General features: G+C 46.0%; 1 protein-coding gene across 1 annotated transcript in view; it reads left to right on the plus strand.

Annotated features, from left to right (window-relative positions):
- The first annotated feature begins 295 nt into the window (after positions 1-295).
- TP63 (tumor protein p63) overlaps positions 296-17443 on the plus strand; it is a 99682-nt gene continuing 82534 nt past the window's right edge. Inside the window, exon 1 of the mRNA XM_066325977.1 lies at positions 296-423. Within this exon, the coding sequence (XP_066182074.1) occupies positions 362-423 (62 nt within the window). The 5' untranslated portion in view covers positions 296-361. The remainder of the gene's footprint in view (positions 424-17443) is intronic.

Below are 17443 nucleotides of genomic sequence, written 5' to 3' on the forward strand. Positions count from 1 at the left end.
TGAAGTCAGGCGGGAAGGCAACCAATGACCGGCGAGATCAGAAGTTCAGAGAAGCCCCAGATGAGCTCCCAACAACAAGTGTGGCCGGCGTACACCAAAGTTTATTAAGGATGTTGAGAGGAGGGGAAAATATCTGTGCAGAAGATGCCCAGCTGGCGAGGAGGGAGTGGTGGTGATGCTCGGGTAACTGGGTGAATCCCATTGGCCAAGTCCCCGGCAGATCCCACCCATCCGCAAGTGTAAAATAAATCTCTAAAGTTGTACCTCGTGTACCACTTGACCTTATTGCTTTTAGCCTGCTGGCTTTATATCTATTTATTTATTTTATTTCGGTTTGTCCCCGAGGAGGGGCTCGAAGGAAATGAATTTTGAAGCAGCACCTTTCAGCACCTTGCCGTACTACCCTGATCCCTGCATCCAGCGGTGAGTGTGAGTGTGACGTAACCCTCCTATCTCAGGTGTGATCAGAGCCTGCTGTGTAATTGTTAACTTCCCTGCTATCGGCCGCCGGCAGCTGGGCTGCACGCGGAAAAAATGTGCCGCTCTCTTCATGCTCAGTGGAGCTTATTATTATTTTTGGCTTTCTAACAGGTTACTGTTTAATTATAGGCATCCGTTTAAGATATCCTCTTTTTCCTCTTTGGCATTAGAGGGGAAAAAAAATATATGATAAATAAGACAAAAGCTGATAGTATCTCTCTCCTGGTGTTTTGGAGCAGAAGGTTACACTGTGCTTTGGGTAGTAGAGGAATGGCTTTAGCTTTCTGTTGTGTGTGTGCTTGTTTCTTTAAGTGAAAAAACTCCTGGGAATAATATGAGCCGAACTATTAAGCCCTGAGATTTTGGAATTTAAAGTATAGATAATTAATTTAAAAGATTCAGAGAAGAAAAAACTGCCTTCTAAGAGAGCAATTTTCCAGGAATATTTTTTCCTTCTGTCTAACAGCCAGCGTCAGAGCCTGACAACCACTCTTATTTTAGCTTTGTTGTTACGCCGAGTTTTATAACTTTCCAGCAGATAAAAGAGCATGTCCACACGAGGTGTCACAGTATCACATTGTCGGTTTGTTTGTTTCTCCCAATAGAAGATACTATATTTAAGCATGCAAATGACATGTAGATGGTATTTTTCCAGTCGTAAAGTTCGGAGAGGTGAAATCCTCTGGGCACAGTCACTTGTTGAGCTCCTTCATAAGACTGGTTTCTGTCTGTGTTCTGTAAAAGCCCTGGCTGGTGTCTCACGGAGGCATTAATCCCTGGAGGAGTTAACTATTAACTCTGCATCCTCTGCAGGGTGCTGGGGAAGGCAACCCTGCCGCATAGCTCTGTGTTGGAGAAAGGGCTTGGCCACCATCACCCAGCCCGTGGCATTGCAGGCAGCTTTGTGATCTCTGGGGGTTTTTTTCCTCACTGCTGTACTTTGTTACAAGGTTTATGGGGCCTTTTACCCCCCGTAAATCCGGGTATTTGGTGCCCCTGCTGTGTGAAGGTCCTGGGGAGAAGAGTGGAGACCTGAGAGCGAGGAGGGGCCGCGGCTGGGGCCAGCAAAGGGAAAGGAGAGAGGCTGGGAAATAGCACACGGTCCTTGGCCGAGCTGCCGTGGCACAGGAAGGTGGAATGAAGCCCGGGGTATTGGATTCCCCAAGGAGACCTTCCACAACATGAGCCCAGGGCTGGCCAGGCACATGCAGCCACGCTCTGATCTCCTGCAAAGCCACTCAGCGCCGCTGACCCTGAGTACAGGAGCAGTGCCTGCCCAGCAAGGTGGATTTGGGCTGGCAGCGGTGGAGTCTTTAGCACGTTAATGCTTCCATGGCTGGATCCCCAAATTCTGAATTCCAAAACTGAAAATGAAGAAAAAGGAAAAAAAAGGGGAAAGAACCTGACATTGGAAAGCGTGAAGGTGCACTGGGAAGTGTACCTGAGCTCTGGGACAGCTTCCCAGCCCATGAACTCCTGCCAGTTGGTATCCCATCTCATGTCAAATAACAGGTTCCATAAATTGGTGCTGTGGCTCAGGCAAAAAATACAGCTGGAGCATGAATTAAAAAGAAAAATAAATCATTGCTGAATTTGGTGGAACTTTTAAAATAAGCCTTTCACCCTTAAAAATCTGCCTCATCCAGCAAGTCAGGCCTTACAGCAGAAATGTTGCTCCTCACCACGTGCCTTAGCAGCATGATCAGTTTTTAAGTGACCATTGCAGTGTGGGAACCCTCAGGACAGATAGAATTTGTGACACCCCTCAGTCATAAAACCTGTTTGAGATGCAGCTTAGAGGAACAACATGTCTCAGCTGTTATGCATGTCTGTTTACATGAGCCAAGAGTGGCATTTGTTCAATTATTAGTGACTGTGCTCTGCCACAGGTCAAAATCAGCTCAAAGCTGATACTTTTCTCAGTCTGAGACATAAATGGTCTTCATCTTTAAGCCCCAGTTGTTGCATATTCACGATGTGTTATGTGGCATTTCTCTGACTGCTTTAACAAAATTCAACAGTTTCAGAATTGCATTTATTTTACACAGTTTGAAATGCTTCTGCTTTGATGTGGTCAAAATACTTTATTTAGCTAATACTATTGTGCTTCTTTGCAACCTGAAAATTACATCTAGTAATTATCTAACCAGCAAACTGATAATGTTGAGCTGAGGTATGCTGGCAAAAAACCAATAGTGGAAAGTGTTTTAAACCCTGTTAAACTGGTGGGAGGGTATGCATGTCACACAGATTTCCCTGTAGTTTAGCGTGGAGGGTGAAGCAGTTATAAATCCCAGTTAACTCTAAGATTTGTGGCTTTGATTTACCCTCTGCTGTTGCTTCATCTATTTATCTATTCAGTTTGGGGGTGTCCAGGAGGCAGGAGATGTGGGAGGCAGCTAAAACATTTCCTCTGTCAAGAGGTGAATATAGAGCACATGGAGTGTGCCTTTATGATGCTCATATGCTTTGTGCCTGTCATTTCACAGGTCACTGCCAAATGATATATCCAGACAATACAGTAATTCAGTGCCACAGATGAGGAGAAATATCTGAGTGCCCAGACCCTGTGCTATGTGTAATTGTTTAGGCCACTCCAGCCTCTGTCTGAACAGCCCAGCTGCCCCATTTCGCCTACTAAATTCTTTGTAAATGTGGGTATCACAAAAAATCACAGGGAGCTCAGCTGGGTACCAGGGCAGTAGCCTCCTCCCTCACAAGGCCACTCATTGCTGTGTGCTGGAGCTGCAGCCCAGCTGACAGAGGGCCAGAGGAACAGTGGGTGCTGACGGGGATGTGCATCCTTTTGCAGAAGTGAAGGATGCAAATGTAACTTGACTGAAGTGAGGTTGTTTGGACAGGTGTATCCTGAGTCTGCCCATCTTTCATCTTCTTAAACAGAAAGAGCTGAGAGATGCTAAAATTCAGCAGACCTCAAAGTCTTTCTCCTTTTACTTTCCTTGCAAAGGGAAATACTTGAAAACCAGGAATATTCACACTCAGTGCTCTGGCTCCTGGGACTTGGGAAATGCTGCTGTAATGACAGAAGCACCTGCCCTGAAGTGCCAGGCCACTGACCCCCCATGAATTACTGGCTTGGATGATACTGTGGGAGCTCATCCTGCAGTGCAGAAAACCCAGGTCGGCTCTGAGTCATAAAAAGAGCTGATTATCTCAAACAGGCGGAATTTCCACCTTCCAAGAAGTGCCCACCTAGCTGCAGCTGAAAGCCACTAATGTAAGATGAAGAAGGCACTGTAATTATGATCAAAGTCCAGCTGTTGAGAGCTATGTAATTAGTATCTCTCCCCAAAGCTGCTTTTTTTTTCAGCTAATGCCTGGTTGGGGGAGTGATGTTTACAGATAAGTTACTTGTGTTCTTGGAAATAATGGTCATTAGGCTGTGTTTTACCCAGGAGCCCTCCTCTTTGGGGGCTGTTGGGAATGCACCTGCTGGTGCACTGGGCTATAGTCCTGCTTGCTCTGCTCCTCCCTCTCCCTGTGCCCAGGCTAATTGGTGGGCTCAGGATCTCACATCGTTGCTGTGTTGAAGGTGTTCACCATGGCTCACTCCTCCCTTTTGAATGAAAGGGCTCTCACACAAGCTGCTCTTTCTCCTTTCATTTCTCACTTTGTATTCTCAGCACAATGTGATACAGTCCAGCCTCCCAATTCTCACTAATAACAGAGGAACAACCCTGAAATCCTCTGGTCTCTGCAGCATCTGTGCTGGAAACGTGATTTCTCAGACATGGTCCTAAGTTTTGAGGAGATTGCTAAAACTAAAAAATCAAACAAAACTCCCCAGCCAAGTATGTAGAAAAGAAAAAAAAAATCTATTTTTAGAAAACACTGAGGAAAACTTAAGAAGGGTATTAGAAATTATTTGGAAAGGAGTGGAGTGTTTGGGCCACGGAAACATCATCTATTGGATGCTGTATCTGGATGGATTTTGGGGAGCAGGGCCTAGTTCCAGCCAGCCAGAGCTCCCGGGTTCAAAGAGATCTTTCAGAAGCATTGCATGTGTCACTTCACCTTCCCTCATGGGTTCCCACATGCATCAAGCAGGGCTGGTGAACGGACTGCAGTTATCAGATAGGAGTCTGGCCAAGGTCAATGCTGCAATACAGCACAGAGGTGGAGACACTGTACCCTCACTGCTCCTCACTGCCAACAGCACTAATGGGACTGACTGCAGCTTTCTCTCTCTTGGGCTGGGAGGGGACACAACCAGACAAAACATGCTGGCTGCAGGCAGCAGAGTGCTGCGTTGTGCATGGCTGTGAATCAGTGCTGCAGCAATCAGCTCTCCTTTCACTCGGGTATCAGCTGGGTGACATTGTGACAGAGATTTGCTCAAGCTGTCAAAGGGCTGTGTCCCACAGGAGCATCTCATCCCACCTGCAGGCTCTGCAGAATCCTTGCATTTGGGCAACTGCATATATTTTTTCTTTCCTCATGCTTTAGTGAGGAATAACTGGACTCCTGCTATGACAGGGTGGACAAATTTCAATTGCCTTCACCTATGCAACAGGAGCCCAAATTTGCTGTGTTGGCAGAAAGACCTGAAGTCAAGTAAAGTAAGACACATGACTTGCTACAGATCTATTTGCAGAAACAGCCAGTGATAGGGCAGGTACTTTCCAGAGACTCAGAGAGGGCCCAGAAATTGTTCTGAGCAGCTGGTGACTCCTGAAGGAACAGAATTGCCTCCAGGCAGGAAGGAGAGGTGGAAATGTGCTTTTGTTCCTGGCCTTTGTGAGCTCTCCTGTGGAGTGCTGGTCACATTCACAGCTATGCTGCCTCTCCTGGTAAAAATCCCACGGGAGAAGGACCACAGCTGAAGCCAGATACACGTGAGAGGACAGCATTCCATGTGCCAAAACAACTCTTGAAGAGTGGCCTCCTTGGCAGGAGGGTTTTGCAGGACAGCTCTGCAGTGGAAATGCTGCCAGCATGGGACCCCTCAGCTGCCTCCAGCACCTCATCAAGGATGTGTGCTGCTGGTGGTGAGGAGGGGAGGCTATTTATCTCATCCTTGAGGTGTGTTCTTTGGTCATTGTCCTGTTCTTGTACTGCAATCTCATCAGAAGAGATCAGGGTTTAAAAGAGAGAATCTTTGCAAAACAGCGCTCAAGAGTTGCACATTAATCCCTCTCCAGTTCTCTCTTCCTGGCAGAGCCCCTGAAGTCTGCTTATCCCTGCTGCCCTCCTCCATTCTGTCCCTGCTGGACCTGTTTACTCCACAGTCACTGACAAGGACAGCACTTTTTCCTCTTCAAAACAGTATAGGCTTCTCAAGAAAATTTTTGTCTGCTTGGAGGTCCTTTTAGTGCTGCTTAAAAGATTAAAGTGGAAACAAACCAACCATTTCTCTTCTCAGATCCCAAAGGACTGCAAGGAGAATATGTGAAATCTTTCATGGGGTCCTTTGTACTGTAAGGAGAGGATACCTGATTCACAGTGCCTTGCCCAATTTCCAAAAATCCTGAAGAAATTAAAGAAGCAAGTTCTTAATAGTTCATCTGTTCAGAGGTGTTTAGGGTGCTCATGGTACATGTTCTAAGTTATAATTCCATGCTGATTTACTTTTTACCTTCTGCTACAAGTTAATTTGCAAAAGGTCCTCTCAACACCAGGATTTCTGGCCTGATACAAAGCAAAAGGGCTCAGCTTCAGTTTGGGGAAAAATAAAACCCTCTGCTCTTCAACACATGTCCAAAACAGTATTGAAGCTTTCCTTATAAAAAAAATCAATAGGAGCAATAAGTTATGGGGAGGAAGGAGGTTCTTGGATGAGGAAGATCAAGAAAACTTGGCTTTCAGTTTGGTGCCTGGCTCTAAGCTAGTTTTGCACTTACGTGAAAACCTTCCTGGGAACATGGACATGGGGGTGAGAGCCAGTGGTTATACTGCCAAATTTTGACTTCTTCTTACCTCAAAATGTTGTAGCCTATGATCAACATTGAAATAATCAGAAGGAAAATGTTTTGCTCTAATAGATTTCTGAGGTTTGACTAGCTCTGATGATACATAACATCTACAGCAGATAGCTTCATGAAAACATCTGTGTCTGTTCTTAGCTCTTACTTGGGAGTTTTTGGTGCCTGTTTACAATCACTCCTGTGCAGATCAGCTCCCCACAGGATTCTGCTGCTGAGTCATTTCCAATCAGGTGTTTGAATGCCACAGGTGGTCTGATGTGATAAATACCAGTACACATAAGCAAGGGGAATTCAGTTAGTGCATGGAGCTATAAAGAGAACAGCCACCTCCCCAAGTGAGAAGGGGGAAACCCTGCAGTAAGTGATCAGGGCTTCAGCTTCTTTGCAACATAAAAATAAGCCTGCTTACAAAACCTTGCCCTGGGAGATTCAGTGCCTGTGTGGTTTAGTAATCTTGATAGGCACAAAAGTGACTGCAGGCTGAACAAATGCATGGAAAGAAGCTTGAAGTGTGCTGGTGAGTTAGATGCTGCAAGCAGCAGTGGCTCAGCTGTGTATTTCCAGCAGTGTCTGGGGAGCAGGAGTTGGAGGGGAACAACAATGGGATGACTGGCATTGCTGTCAGTGGGGCATATGAGGTGGCTGTGACAGATGTGAAACTGTAGTTCAACTGGCCCTGAGAGTTAACATGGGCATTCGGTGGTCAAATATTACAGGGTTAAAACTTTCCATATAAAACAACCAAATTCCTTTACACGGTTTTCTAAGTTCAGTTGTTCATATCTATGAATTTTCATCTTTGATGAAAAGGGTGATGCTGTATGTATACATAGCACTACAGCAGCTACAGCTTTAAGATTATCACAAGCAAAAATCATAAATCACATTAGGTGTGGCAATGTATTGATAAAATTATAGGGAGCCAACCCTGTAATTTCTTAGCACCCGGCAGAGTTACAAAAGCACAGATCCTGTGAGCGCTCCAGGAAGCATTCCCTTACACACCAGCAGTGATCCTGACAAACAGTCCATTTGTTCCTGTCTTCCAGGACTATAATCGGCTCTTAATTCTTTGTCCTTCTTCTGCCCTGTCTTGGAGCTGTTTTGCAACACACAGAAAGGTTTTTGTAAGTGCTCTTATTTTTGAGAGAAGGATTCTCTGCCCTTGGGCTTAGGAATAGCTGCCCTGCCACAGAGTTGCTACACGCTGAAAAACGCAGCCCCCATGGTATTTAGCAAGAGAGCTCCTTTTCCTGTAGGAGTACCACTGGTGGCAATGGTGAGGAGTGGGAGTTAATGTTTACTATCCAAAACACACCAGATTTCACAGGTTGTCTGGGCGGGTAACAAGTTTGGGAAGCTTCAACCAAATTCATATTACAGGAATCTGCACCTAACATCTGCTTTGCTGGTATTTCTGGTTTGCATTTTAATTATTTACTGAAACTCAGGATGTTGCTGTTTACAGTTTCCTGCTTCTAAAGAGTTCTGGGGACTTTCTGTATTATCATGATGATTTATTTGATATTTTAAAAAAATTCAACCTTTGAGAGAAAACCTGTGAGAAGGACTTTATAAGTCCCCCAAGCAGTTCATAAGGAGTATTTGTAAATAAAGACAGAAGCAGCTTTTGTAAGAGTAGGTACCTTAGGGAGCCAAGTGTCTTACCTGAATCAGCACAAAATGTCACAAGCCTTTTGCAGTAGGCAGTCTGAGAACACTCCTGTTCTAAAAAAGAAGCACACGTTTCATGCTCCCTGTCTGTCCCTCTCTTCTCTCACTATATTTATATGACTAAATGCCCTGCAATGCATAGTTTCCCAGGGCTGAAAATCAGCGTGGGCTGCATGATTTCTCTTGCTTTGCTTCTTCTTGGTGGATCCATGCTGAGTCCATGCTGAGCCCATGTCCTCTCCCTGCTGCCTCCTCACAATGGCCAAATTTGGGAAATGCCTGTCCTGTATGCACTGGGACAACGGCAGCTCAGCACCTGCTGCTCAGGGTGCAGCGGTGTCCAGTGCCTTCCTGCAGGTTGCAGCTGCAGCACACCAAGCACCTGGGCAGAAAAACCCCACGAGCTGCTGGGGCAACCCTGGCAGAAGCACAATCGGACTCTCAAAAAAGTTCAAATCTCAGCAAGTTTAAAAGAAATCCCATTCTTGGCAGAGTGTGTTAGTGCCCTGGGGACCATGTACCCTTAACGTTACTCATAGTGATACGGTGCAGGCGGGGAAGAGGCTGCAGGCAACGTGCCAGACTTTGAACAGGGCTTAGAGCATCTTGTAGGGCTAAAACCCCATCGTGAGCCACGGGGGCCACAGGCTTTGGCTTTTTGCACCACAGTCTCCACTTGTGTTACCAAGGAGGGCAGCCAGGAGCTCAGAGATCTCCCTGGCAGTCACCCAGCACAGAGCAGTCCCTGGTTTGGGGACCCAGCCATACTTGTGCTGAACCCTTGATCAGGGGGTTTCTCTCAGGTTCTTAAGGTCAGGTACTGCCTGCAGCTGGCACTTGCTCTGAGGGTGCACAGTTCTTAGGGAGAGATGAGTTCAGGACATTTGGGGGTGGACTGGACTGGACTGTGTGAAGTTGAGCTGAGACTATGCCTAATTTGTCTATGCTACATAAAATTAGAGGTTTGGGTTAACTGTGTCCATGGGCATTTCCTCTCCAGACAGTCCAGAGCTCAGGCCAGGGCCTTGTCTCAAAAACATGCTTGCATGTAGTCAAGGAATAGTACAAAAACCAGATCTTGAACTCTGGCCAGAGCATCAGTGTGGATGTAACTGAAGTTACACTCTCCTCGCCACTCTACCCCTGCTGCAAGTAGAATTTTCTATTAAGTTTGGATAATTTGGATAATTTTTTTCCTTGGCTCTGGCCTCTTTCAGAGCCTTGTAGAACTAGAACAAGTTTGGGACACCCTGACTGCCTTTCTGAAGCTCTGATCTGCTTGCCTGAATTATTTTACTATCTGTAATAAATAAAGTAATTTTTCATTCTGTGTTGTGGTCCCTGTATTGGTGTGATGGAGGTAGACCAATGAAAATTTTGAGATGCTGGTTGCACTCAACGCTGCTAAAGTTAAGACAGTCCCATTTCCTGTGGGAAACACTGAAATCTCCTTGTAAAAAATAGCAGTGAAATGAGGTAAGTATTTTTATCAGGTAAATGATGTGATAGGAGGAAAAATACTGATGACCAAATCTCCAAAGAGGGGAATTTGATTTTGCAAGCCTCAGGAAGATGAGACTTCTGGCCATTGCCTCTCCACAACTGTGCAATTTTCCTTATTAAATATCTAAAATCACTAGAGAAGAGTAGTGATGAAGACCTGTAATAGCTGTATTTTTCTCATGACTGACACCTCTTGAAAATGGCCTTGCCTGCTTTTATTTCTGGGGCTGTTGATTTATTTATTTTTATTTCTTCCCTGACACTGCTGTGATGTGAGTATCTGAAAGGATATGGTTAACTGGTTTAGGCTGCTTTGGGCATTTAATCCTGCTCCTCCAGGAAAGATGAGAGGTCTCCCCATACTGTGCCACAGAATGCAATAGCAGAGATCTCTGGGTGCCTACTTCCCCATGTGCCCCCAGGCACCTGCTGCAGATTATTGATGGTGGATGAGTTGGCCATGCAGGGATTTTGGGTTAGGCACTGACCCCAGAGAGACAAAAAAATGGTCTCTGTTGTCTTCAGTTGTAGCTGCAGCTGGACAGCAGAGGTTGGCATGTGGCAGCAGGGCTGGTGGCAGCAGTGACCCATCAGCAGATGACTCAGCAGAGAGCTGTGCTTGTCCTCTCCTCCCCTGAGGGGAGGACACATCACTCCGTTCATCCTGCTGTGAAACTCCCAGGGCTGTCTGGCTACAAAAACTCCTGTATAAACTTTGAAAGTTAGCCCCAAATTCACGTTCGCAGCTGGGTATTTGAAATAGAGGAAGTTATATCTACTACTTAGACCAAAGTGATTTATTGTTTTTTAAAGGGGCTTGTAAATGGTCTGTGGCTTCTTCTTACAGTTTGCCTGTAAAGTTTTTCTTACAACACTTATTTTTGGACTTGGACCAAAAATACCTCAGAATTTTGAGGGTTGGGCCTGGATTTTCCACTCGTGCTGCTTTTGAGAAGATTTTCTCACTTACTGCAGTAAAAGATTTCATCTCTGTCCAGCAGCTCTGATTCTTCCTTCTCCAGATGGGCACTGCTTCTCACCACCACTACAGTAGGTTTGGGAAAGGGACTGACTCAAAAAGTGAGTTACAAAATAATGCAAATGCTTTTAATTGGTTTTGGGTTCAAGGCTTTCTTAAAATTGATTGTTTCCATTTTCTTTTATTATCTAAATTTGGAAAGTATTGGCACCATGTTTCCCTGGAGATGCAGATTATTAACAGGTCTCTATGTGCTTTACCAATTTGGGGACACTGTTACACCTTAGGAATGGAAGAACAAAGCTGGACAGGTCACCCCAGGGGCTTGGGGTTGAGCTTGGGCATCCTGAGCTCCAGGTTTGCACTCTAACTCTGGGCTTCTCCACACAGGTTGGGTGGTCTTCTGCAGATCGTGAGTTTGTCCTCCAGACTAGAAAGCACCAATTGCAGTGGGCAAGCGGGGGAATTGCTGTGGCAGTGCTTCACCTTGGCCAGGGTTGAGAAAGGGAGTGGGTGTCAGGGCTGAGCAGAAAGGAGGGGATGTCCGTGGCTGAGCTTCTGAGGAAGGGTAAGATGGGGGTGTCAAAAATTGAGTGGGAGATAAGAGACGTCTGGGAAAGTTCACAGGATGCTGAAGGAAACCTAGAAGGGGAAAAAAATAAAAATCAGGGGTTACAGTTAGGGGAGAGTGTCTCAAGTGCTAGTGGAGTGCCGAGCTGCCTGGAGCCCTGAGGATGAAATCTCTGTTATGCAAAAATGGTGACTGTTGCCAGGCTGACAATGTGGATAGCTGATTAGATCAGCTGTTGATAGGAGATGCAGTAGGTTCCTGGGCTGTAGAGGCACTGAAATTGTTCAGCTTCAAGAGGCCATTCCCAGCAGTTTGCAAGGAACAGGCCATGCAGTGCTTATTCTGGCAACCCTAGTGGGAATGTGGAGAGAGTCTTTTTCTCCCAGAGGAGTTGTGCAGCCAGCACTGGAGCAGGGCACTGGTGTGGAGCATAGGGCTGCAGTGATATAATGTGCTTTGAGGGGCTATCATGAAGCTGCAGACTGCGGGCAGTCTTAATCAAGATGACTCTAACTGAAAAGAGATGATGAAAGAAGAAAAATCCCCCTTGTGTTTTGCAGCATGGTGAATGGGGAGGATTACTCTGTACAGCCAGTTTCACTTTCTTTGATATAGGTCAGCGTTGCCTGTGCACTGAAGACTCGAGTAAAGAGCAACTAGGAAGTTGAACCATCCCTGCCTACCCCTTTCTATTCATCTCACACACATATGCTTCCAAAAGACAAATCTAAGTCACAGGGAGATCAGGATGCACTGTAGAGTAGACCCTAGCAGAACACACCATACGCACACAGTTGAAACAGGGTGTGTGCAGGACAATCACCCTTTGCCTAGAGAACAGGAGAAGCTTTGTCTTTGGCAGATACTGTAGGACACCAGCAGTGTCACAGAGAGCCCTTTGCTGCTGTCACTCCCTGTTCCTTTATGTGTCCCCCACATCTCCTTGGTTGTTGGCTACTTCTGAGATCAGGGTTCACCCTTCTGGCAGTCAGCTTCTTTCATTTTATTATGCATATCCCTGTGTGACTTGACCACTCTTCTCACTGCTGACCTTTTTGTAACCTGTGCTGCTGTCCACGTTTTTTGTGAGAGACCAGGTCTGTGAAACATCTGACAAATATGGGAACTGGGAAAAGAATTGAGCCATAAGTGGAAGTTATATTCTGTCTCAAAAGAATACTGTGCTGGTGTTCATTATTTCCTACATTTGTCCTTTCTAACCCATGCATGTGTCAGTATTCTTTCAGAGTCATTTTCTAGGACTGACACATAGGAGCAGCATTATGTGCGAAGACAATCTGAAGGGTTTAAAGAACTTGCTGGAAGTCTAAATTTTAAAATGCTAAACCTGAAAGCTTGGCTTAAAATCGAAAGGAAAATAAACTCTCGTGAGCTCAATTTGGCACAGCCTGCCTCTGCCAGGATGGGAGTCAGTCCCCTTTGGGCCTATGTGAGCTAAGGCCTTGGAATATGGCATCAGGCAAAGAAAGAACAGGAAAATACAGTGCAATTCATGCTGGGAAGAGAGACTGCTTGTTGATGAAGGAGACACAGAAAGAAGTGTAACAGGTTGATGAAATTCAACTGCAGTCTTCTCCGAGGGGGTGGAGAGCCTGCCTGTCTCCCATTTGGCTTTCATTTTGCCTCCCTGTTTAGGGGATAGCAACGAACCTGTTTGATTCCCAAAGGTCTCTAACCTTTGGACAAGGGTTACCAGGGGGTGCTCCCAGGGTGTGCTCTGCTGGCTGAGGGTGGCTGCTCCCGGCACGGGGGACAAGAGCGCTCCGCAGGCCGGGGAATTGCAGATGACATCGCCTGCCAGGCGCACGCTTGTCCCGTGCTGCCAGACCCCGCATCCTTCTCCTCTTGCACAGCTGTGAGCTTCATTAGGTACCGATGCCTGCAAATCACTGCAGTGTTACAATGCAGAGCAGGGGGAATTCCAGCAGGACGAGGGCTGCCAAGTTCCTCCAGTTTTAACGGTGCGATCTGAAAAGGAGCCCCCTCCCCACGCAAAAACTAAAAATACAACTGACACCAAGATTCAGGCATTTAGGCGTAATGCTCCTGAACTTTAAAATCGTTTGTTTACCGTGGCTTTTGATGAGCTTCAAGGTGTAACTGGAGAAGGCAGAGAGAAGCATGTGGATTGGGATTGATGGAGCTGAAGCTGCCGACTCCTCTGTGATTTAAATCTCTGTCCAGCTCACACTCTGTGGTGGCTGAGGGCTAATATATTATTAATTACGCACATGAATTAAGGGATTTTTAAAGGGTTAAATGCTGTATAAATTCAGGATTATGTTTTAGTCTGGGCCAGAATTCTCCTTCCACCCTGAACTCTGCGTGTGTCATAAAGCTGTCCACAATATTTCTGCAGCCCCTTGATTTTCATTCCTGACTATCAGCCTTTCAGTGTCTGAAAATAAAAGACATTTGGGAGCTTCTTAGTGTAGGGGGTACAGTTGTATACTCTACGTGAAGAAATTAAGGCCTTTCTGAATTTCTCTGTCTGAACACCCAAAATCAGGAGTTCCTTTTAGAGCAAGCACCAGGCTGGGATTCGGGTGACCGAGGTTGTATTTATGGCTTGCTGACTAATGATAAGTAATTCTATGACCTCCTGGTGTCTTAGTTTTCTCACAGGTAATACAGGAGTAATCACACTATCTTCCTTTACAGAGCACTTTGAGAACTAGGAATAAAATGAGGCATATTAGATGTCATTATTTAGACACTGTTAATAATTTGTTTGGTACATTTGTATAATGTGGAAGGCTTTCTTCATAAGAACAGTTGTTCTCTCTGCATCAAGGCTTCCTGAGTACTCCACTAGCATATTCTTTAAGGGACCTTAACTTGTGAAATTTGTAGTTTACAGAGAAAGACTTCTCTGGCCCCATCTGCATGTCCACCGACTGAGAACTACAGGCTCAGTGATAAGAAACTGTACACCATTGATAGACATCTCAAGGGGAGAAGCAGAAAGCAACACCCCGTAGTCTTGGTAACAAGCAGAAAGAAAGCTCAGAAGCATTTTGCTCATCTCTGCTGTGAAAGATTTTAGGTTACAAAATTGTACAGTGTGGTTTTACACCAACATCAAGCCACAAAATTCTGCACCTACAAACCATACTGAGAATTTCTGAGAACTTGCACGCTGCAGGAGAAACACAAACCAAACCAAGCTCCAGTTTTGGGGGGAAGTTATGGAGAAATGGAGGAGCTTGGACCTCTTGAAACCCAACACAGCAGCTTAATTGAAACACCTTATTCATTTCTGGTTTCCTCATCAACCATGCTATTAACCCGGGAGTTGTTTCATAGTGTTGAAGCACCTAGCCCGTTTTGGATGTAAAAAACCCTAAGGGAACCATCCACCTCCTGGCTGTGGCAGTCTTTATTTTCGGAGGGAGGCTCCGAAATAAAGGACTGGCACATGCACCAGCGGCGCCGGGCTGCGCCCCGTGTCAGATGTGACCCTCTATCAGCGCAAGCAGGTGGCATCTGCCTTTAAGGTCCAAAGCTGCAGAGGAGGGGCCGGGCTGTGCATGCTCAGTCCCCAGCCTGGCTCTTGCTCTCCTCGAGAGCCCGTGGCTTGTCCCCAGTGGTAAGTCAAACTTGCCTCTTTTGGTTTGAGCCCTTTCTAAGAAAGAGCGTTTGCAGCAAAAGGTGGTGTTTTGGGTGAGAAGTGTTGCTGTATTGCAGTAGTTGAGTTCTATAGCTTTCTGTCGTTGTTTCCTGGGGTGGAGAGTGGTTTGTTTGCTCTATCTTTAATCTCTTTGATGCGGAGGTAGGAAAGGGGGTAATGTGGTGAAGAATGGAAGGATGTACTTGGAGTGACCAGTGGGAGCAGAAATGGCCTTGTTTTCTGTCGCCACTACTTCTGTGTCACGCTGCGCCAAGCAGCCAGGGCTTCCTTTCCTCCTGGGATGGGACCCTCAGCTCCAGGGAAGGGCAATCGCACTGTGGCTATTGAGTTTATGAGGAGCAAATGCTGTGCTTTGCTCGTTGGTTTTTGGAAGGGTGACTTTTCTTTTCTTTTCTTTCTTTTCTTTTCTTTTCTTTTCTTTTCTTTTCTTTTCTTTTCTTTTCTTTTCTTTCTTTTCCTTTCTTTTCTTTTCTTTTCTTTTCTTTTTCCTTTCTTTTCTTTTCTTTTCTTTTCTTTTCTTTTCTTTTCTTTTCTTTTCTTTTCTTCTTTGTGAAGTGGCCTGCTGTGGGCACGGCTGCAGGGGCACTGTCACTGCTGTGCTCTGCAGAGATGTCACTCGGCGGCGGGGGGGATCAGCTGGGACACATCTCTTCTGGGGCAGTGCCTGAGGCTCCAGCCCACCTGGTGAATGTGGAGAAGTGCCTTCAGCTGGGCTGGGCGCTGCTCTTGTTTCAGCCCGATAAATAGGGCCTCAGTGGCAGGGCACGGCTGCCTCAGACCTGTCCCGGGACTCGGTGGCTCAGGAGCAGTGTCCCAGCACCGCACAGGGGAACGCTGCTCTCGGTGAGGTGCTGCTTCTGTGAGGAGACTTCACTTGCTATTAATAATCCCCGGTGGTTTTTAAAGGAGGGGCTGGTGCAGGCAATGGCCTATTCAGCTTGCAGTTCGATGGGGGCTGTAAATCCCCCTGCAGTTCCTGGTGCAGTTAGCGCTCTCTGATTGTGAAAAGCATCCTGCCGCATAGTTCAGCAGTCGGTGCACAGACTTTACCTTGTAGACTTTCAACAGAGACAACCTAGACAAGGCCTTCTGCCGTGCCTTGTTCTGCTGAAGTCAGTATTTCGGTGTAAGAGGCTGTGTTCAGTAGTGCCGTTGCCTGTGATGGCCTTTGGGATGAGCAGATGTGGGTAAAAGGGATGGGTTTTTAAATGTCTGTTAATAAAAAAAGCATCTGGTTCCTAGAAGCAATTTAAGCAATGTAATCTTGTGATTAACTTGAGGCACTCAGCGATTATTTAACTGAAAGTAGAGCATTTGCTGATGTGTGAAGAGACAGTTAACTAAAGTAGTGAAATTTATGCACAGATTTTAGTGAGCCTTTAGCTGTTATTTTCCAGTGGAAATTCAGACATTTAAGTATGTGTTTGGTAGACACAGGCTTCTCCTCTATGTTGAAGGCTGTTACAGAAAATAGCACTGGGTTTAGATTCTATTGAGACCACAGGGAAGGAGATGGTTTATTTTGCATGCAGCTTTGGGCTGACCTGAAGTTGTTTTTCTTGTCTTTTGACAGCTCTTTCCCACCCGAGAACAGGGTGCACTAAACTGAGTAAAAAGCAGTGTTTGTTGTAGTGCTGGGGCCACCTCTGTAATGCTGTGGCCTTGTCACAGCTGTCTTGCCAAGGCTGACTGCCTAATCTTGCTGCCTCCTTTGAAAATAGCGCTGTACAGGTCGTAGAGGTGTTGCAGAGAGTGTTGAAGGAGTCTCTGTGGAAACCTTAACCAGGACACTCTTTGTGCTTGGTATGGGGAAATGTGCCTTTTTGGCCACCAGGTAAAATCTGGTAATGCTTTTCCTGGAAATAGTAAGCTAGGAACCTGTCTGGCTACAGGGATAAATATGATGCAGCTGGAAAATGTCTCTCTCTGGACAAATTTAGAGTTGTATTTAGTAAAGGGATGCACCAGCTGTGTCCTTAACTGGTGCAATGCTTTCCAACAGCTCTGTTAGCTGCAAAGGTGAAGAGTAACCAACCTGGCTTTATCAGTCTGTGCAGCTGATGGCTCCTGCACTGCTTGGCTGGGGCAGGTTTGTGGAATAGCAACTGAACAGGACCAGAGCAGGCAGGGTGAACTGGGACACTTTGCCCTTTTTTGAGACTGAGAACTTTGCCCAGCAGTGAACCAAAGCTGGGGCATGCCATGGCATGCAGGAACCTTGACACACTGAGACTTTTTGAAGGAAAGGTCTATGAGAGGCGTCTAGTGGGTTATAACTCTTTTTTTCATTGAATTCCTGTCTGTGTAGTAATGAAAAGTGATTTTTAGTGTACAAATCAAGAGCAGTTGTGGTAAGCGGCAAATAATTGTTAAAAATGAGAATTTTGATGGCTTGAGAGAACCCATTGTGGGGTTTCTGTGCCCATTCCTGGTGGTCAGGACTGGGTGCAGGGTATTGAGCAATGCCTGTGGTCTGGGTTTAGCAGCAGAGGAGGTTGCAGAGCTTCCCACTGTGCTCCTCCAAGGCTCGTGGTGGCATTGACCTGCAGTTTATGTGACAGGCTTTAGGCCAGATCTGTTCTTCTGGGTTTCAAGATGGCATTCTTGAAAATGTCCTACATGACTGAAAGGCTGAAAAG

This window comes from Sylvia atricapilla, chromosome 10 (assembly GCF_009819655.1).
Source record: "Sylvia atricapilla isolate bSylAtr1 chromosome 10, bSylAtr1.pri, whole genome shotgun sequence".
In the NCBI taxonomy this organism is placed as follows: Eukaryota; Metazoa; Chordata; class Aves; order Passeriformes; family Sylviidae; genus Sylvia; species Sylvia atricapilla.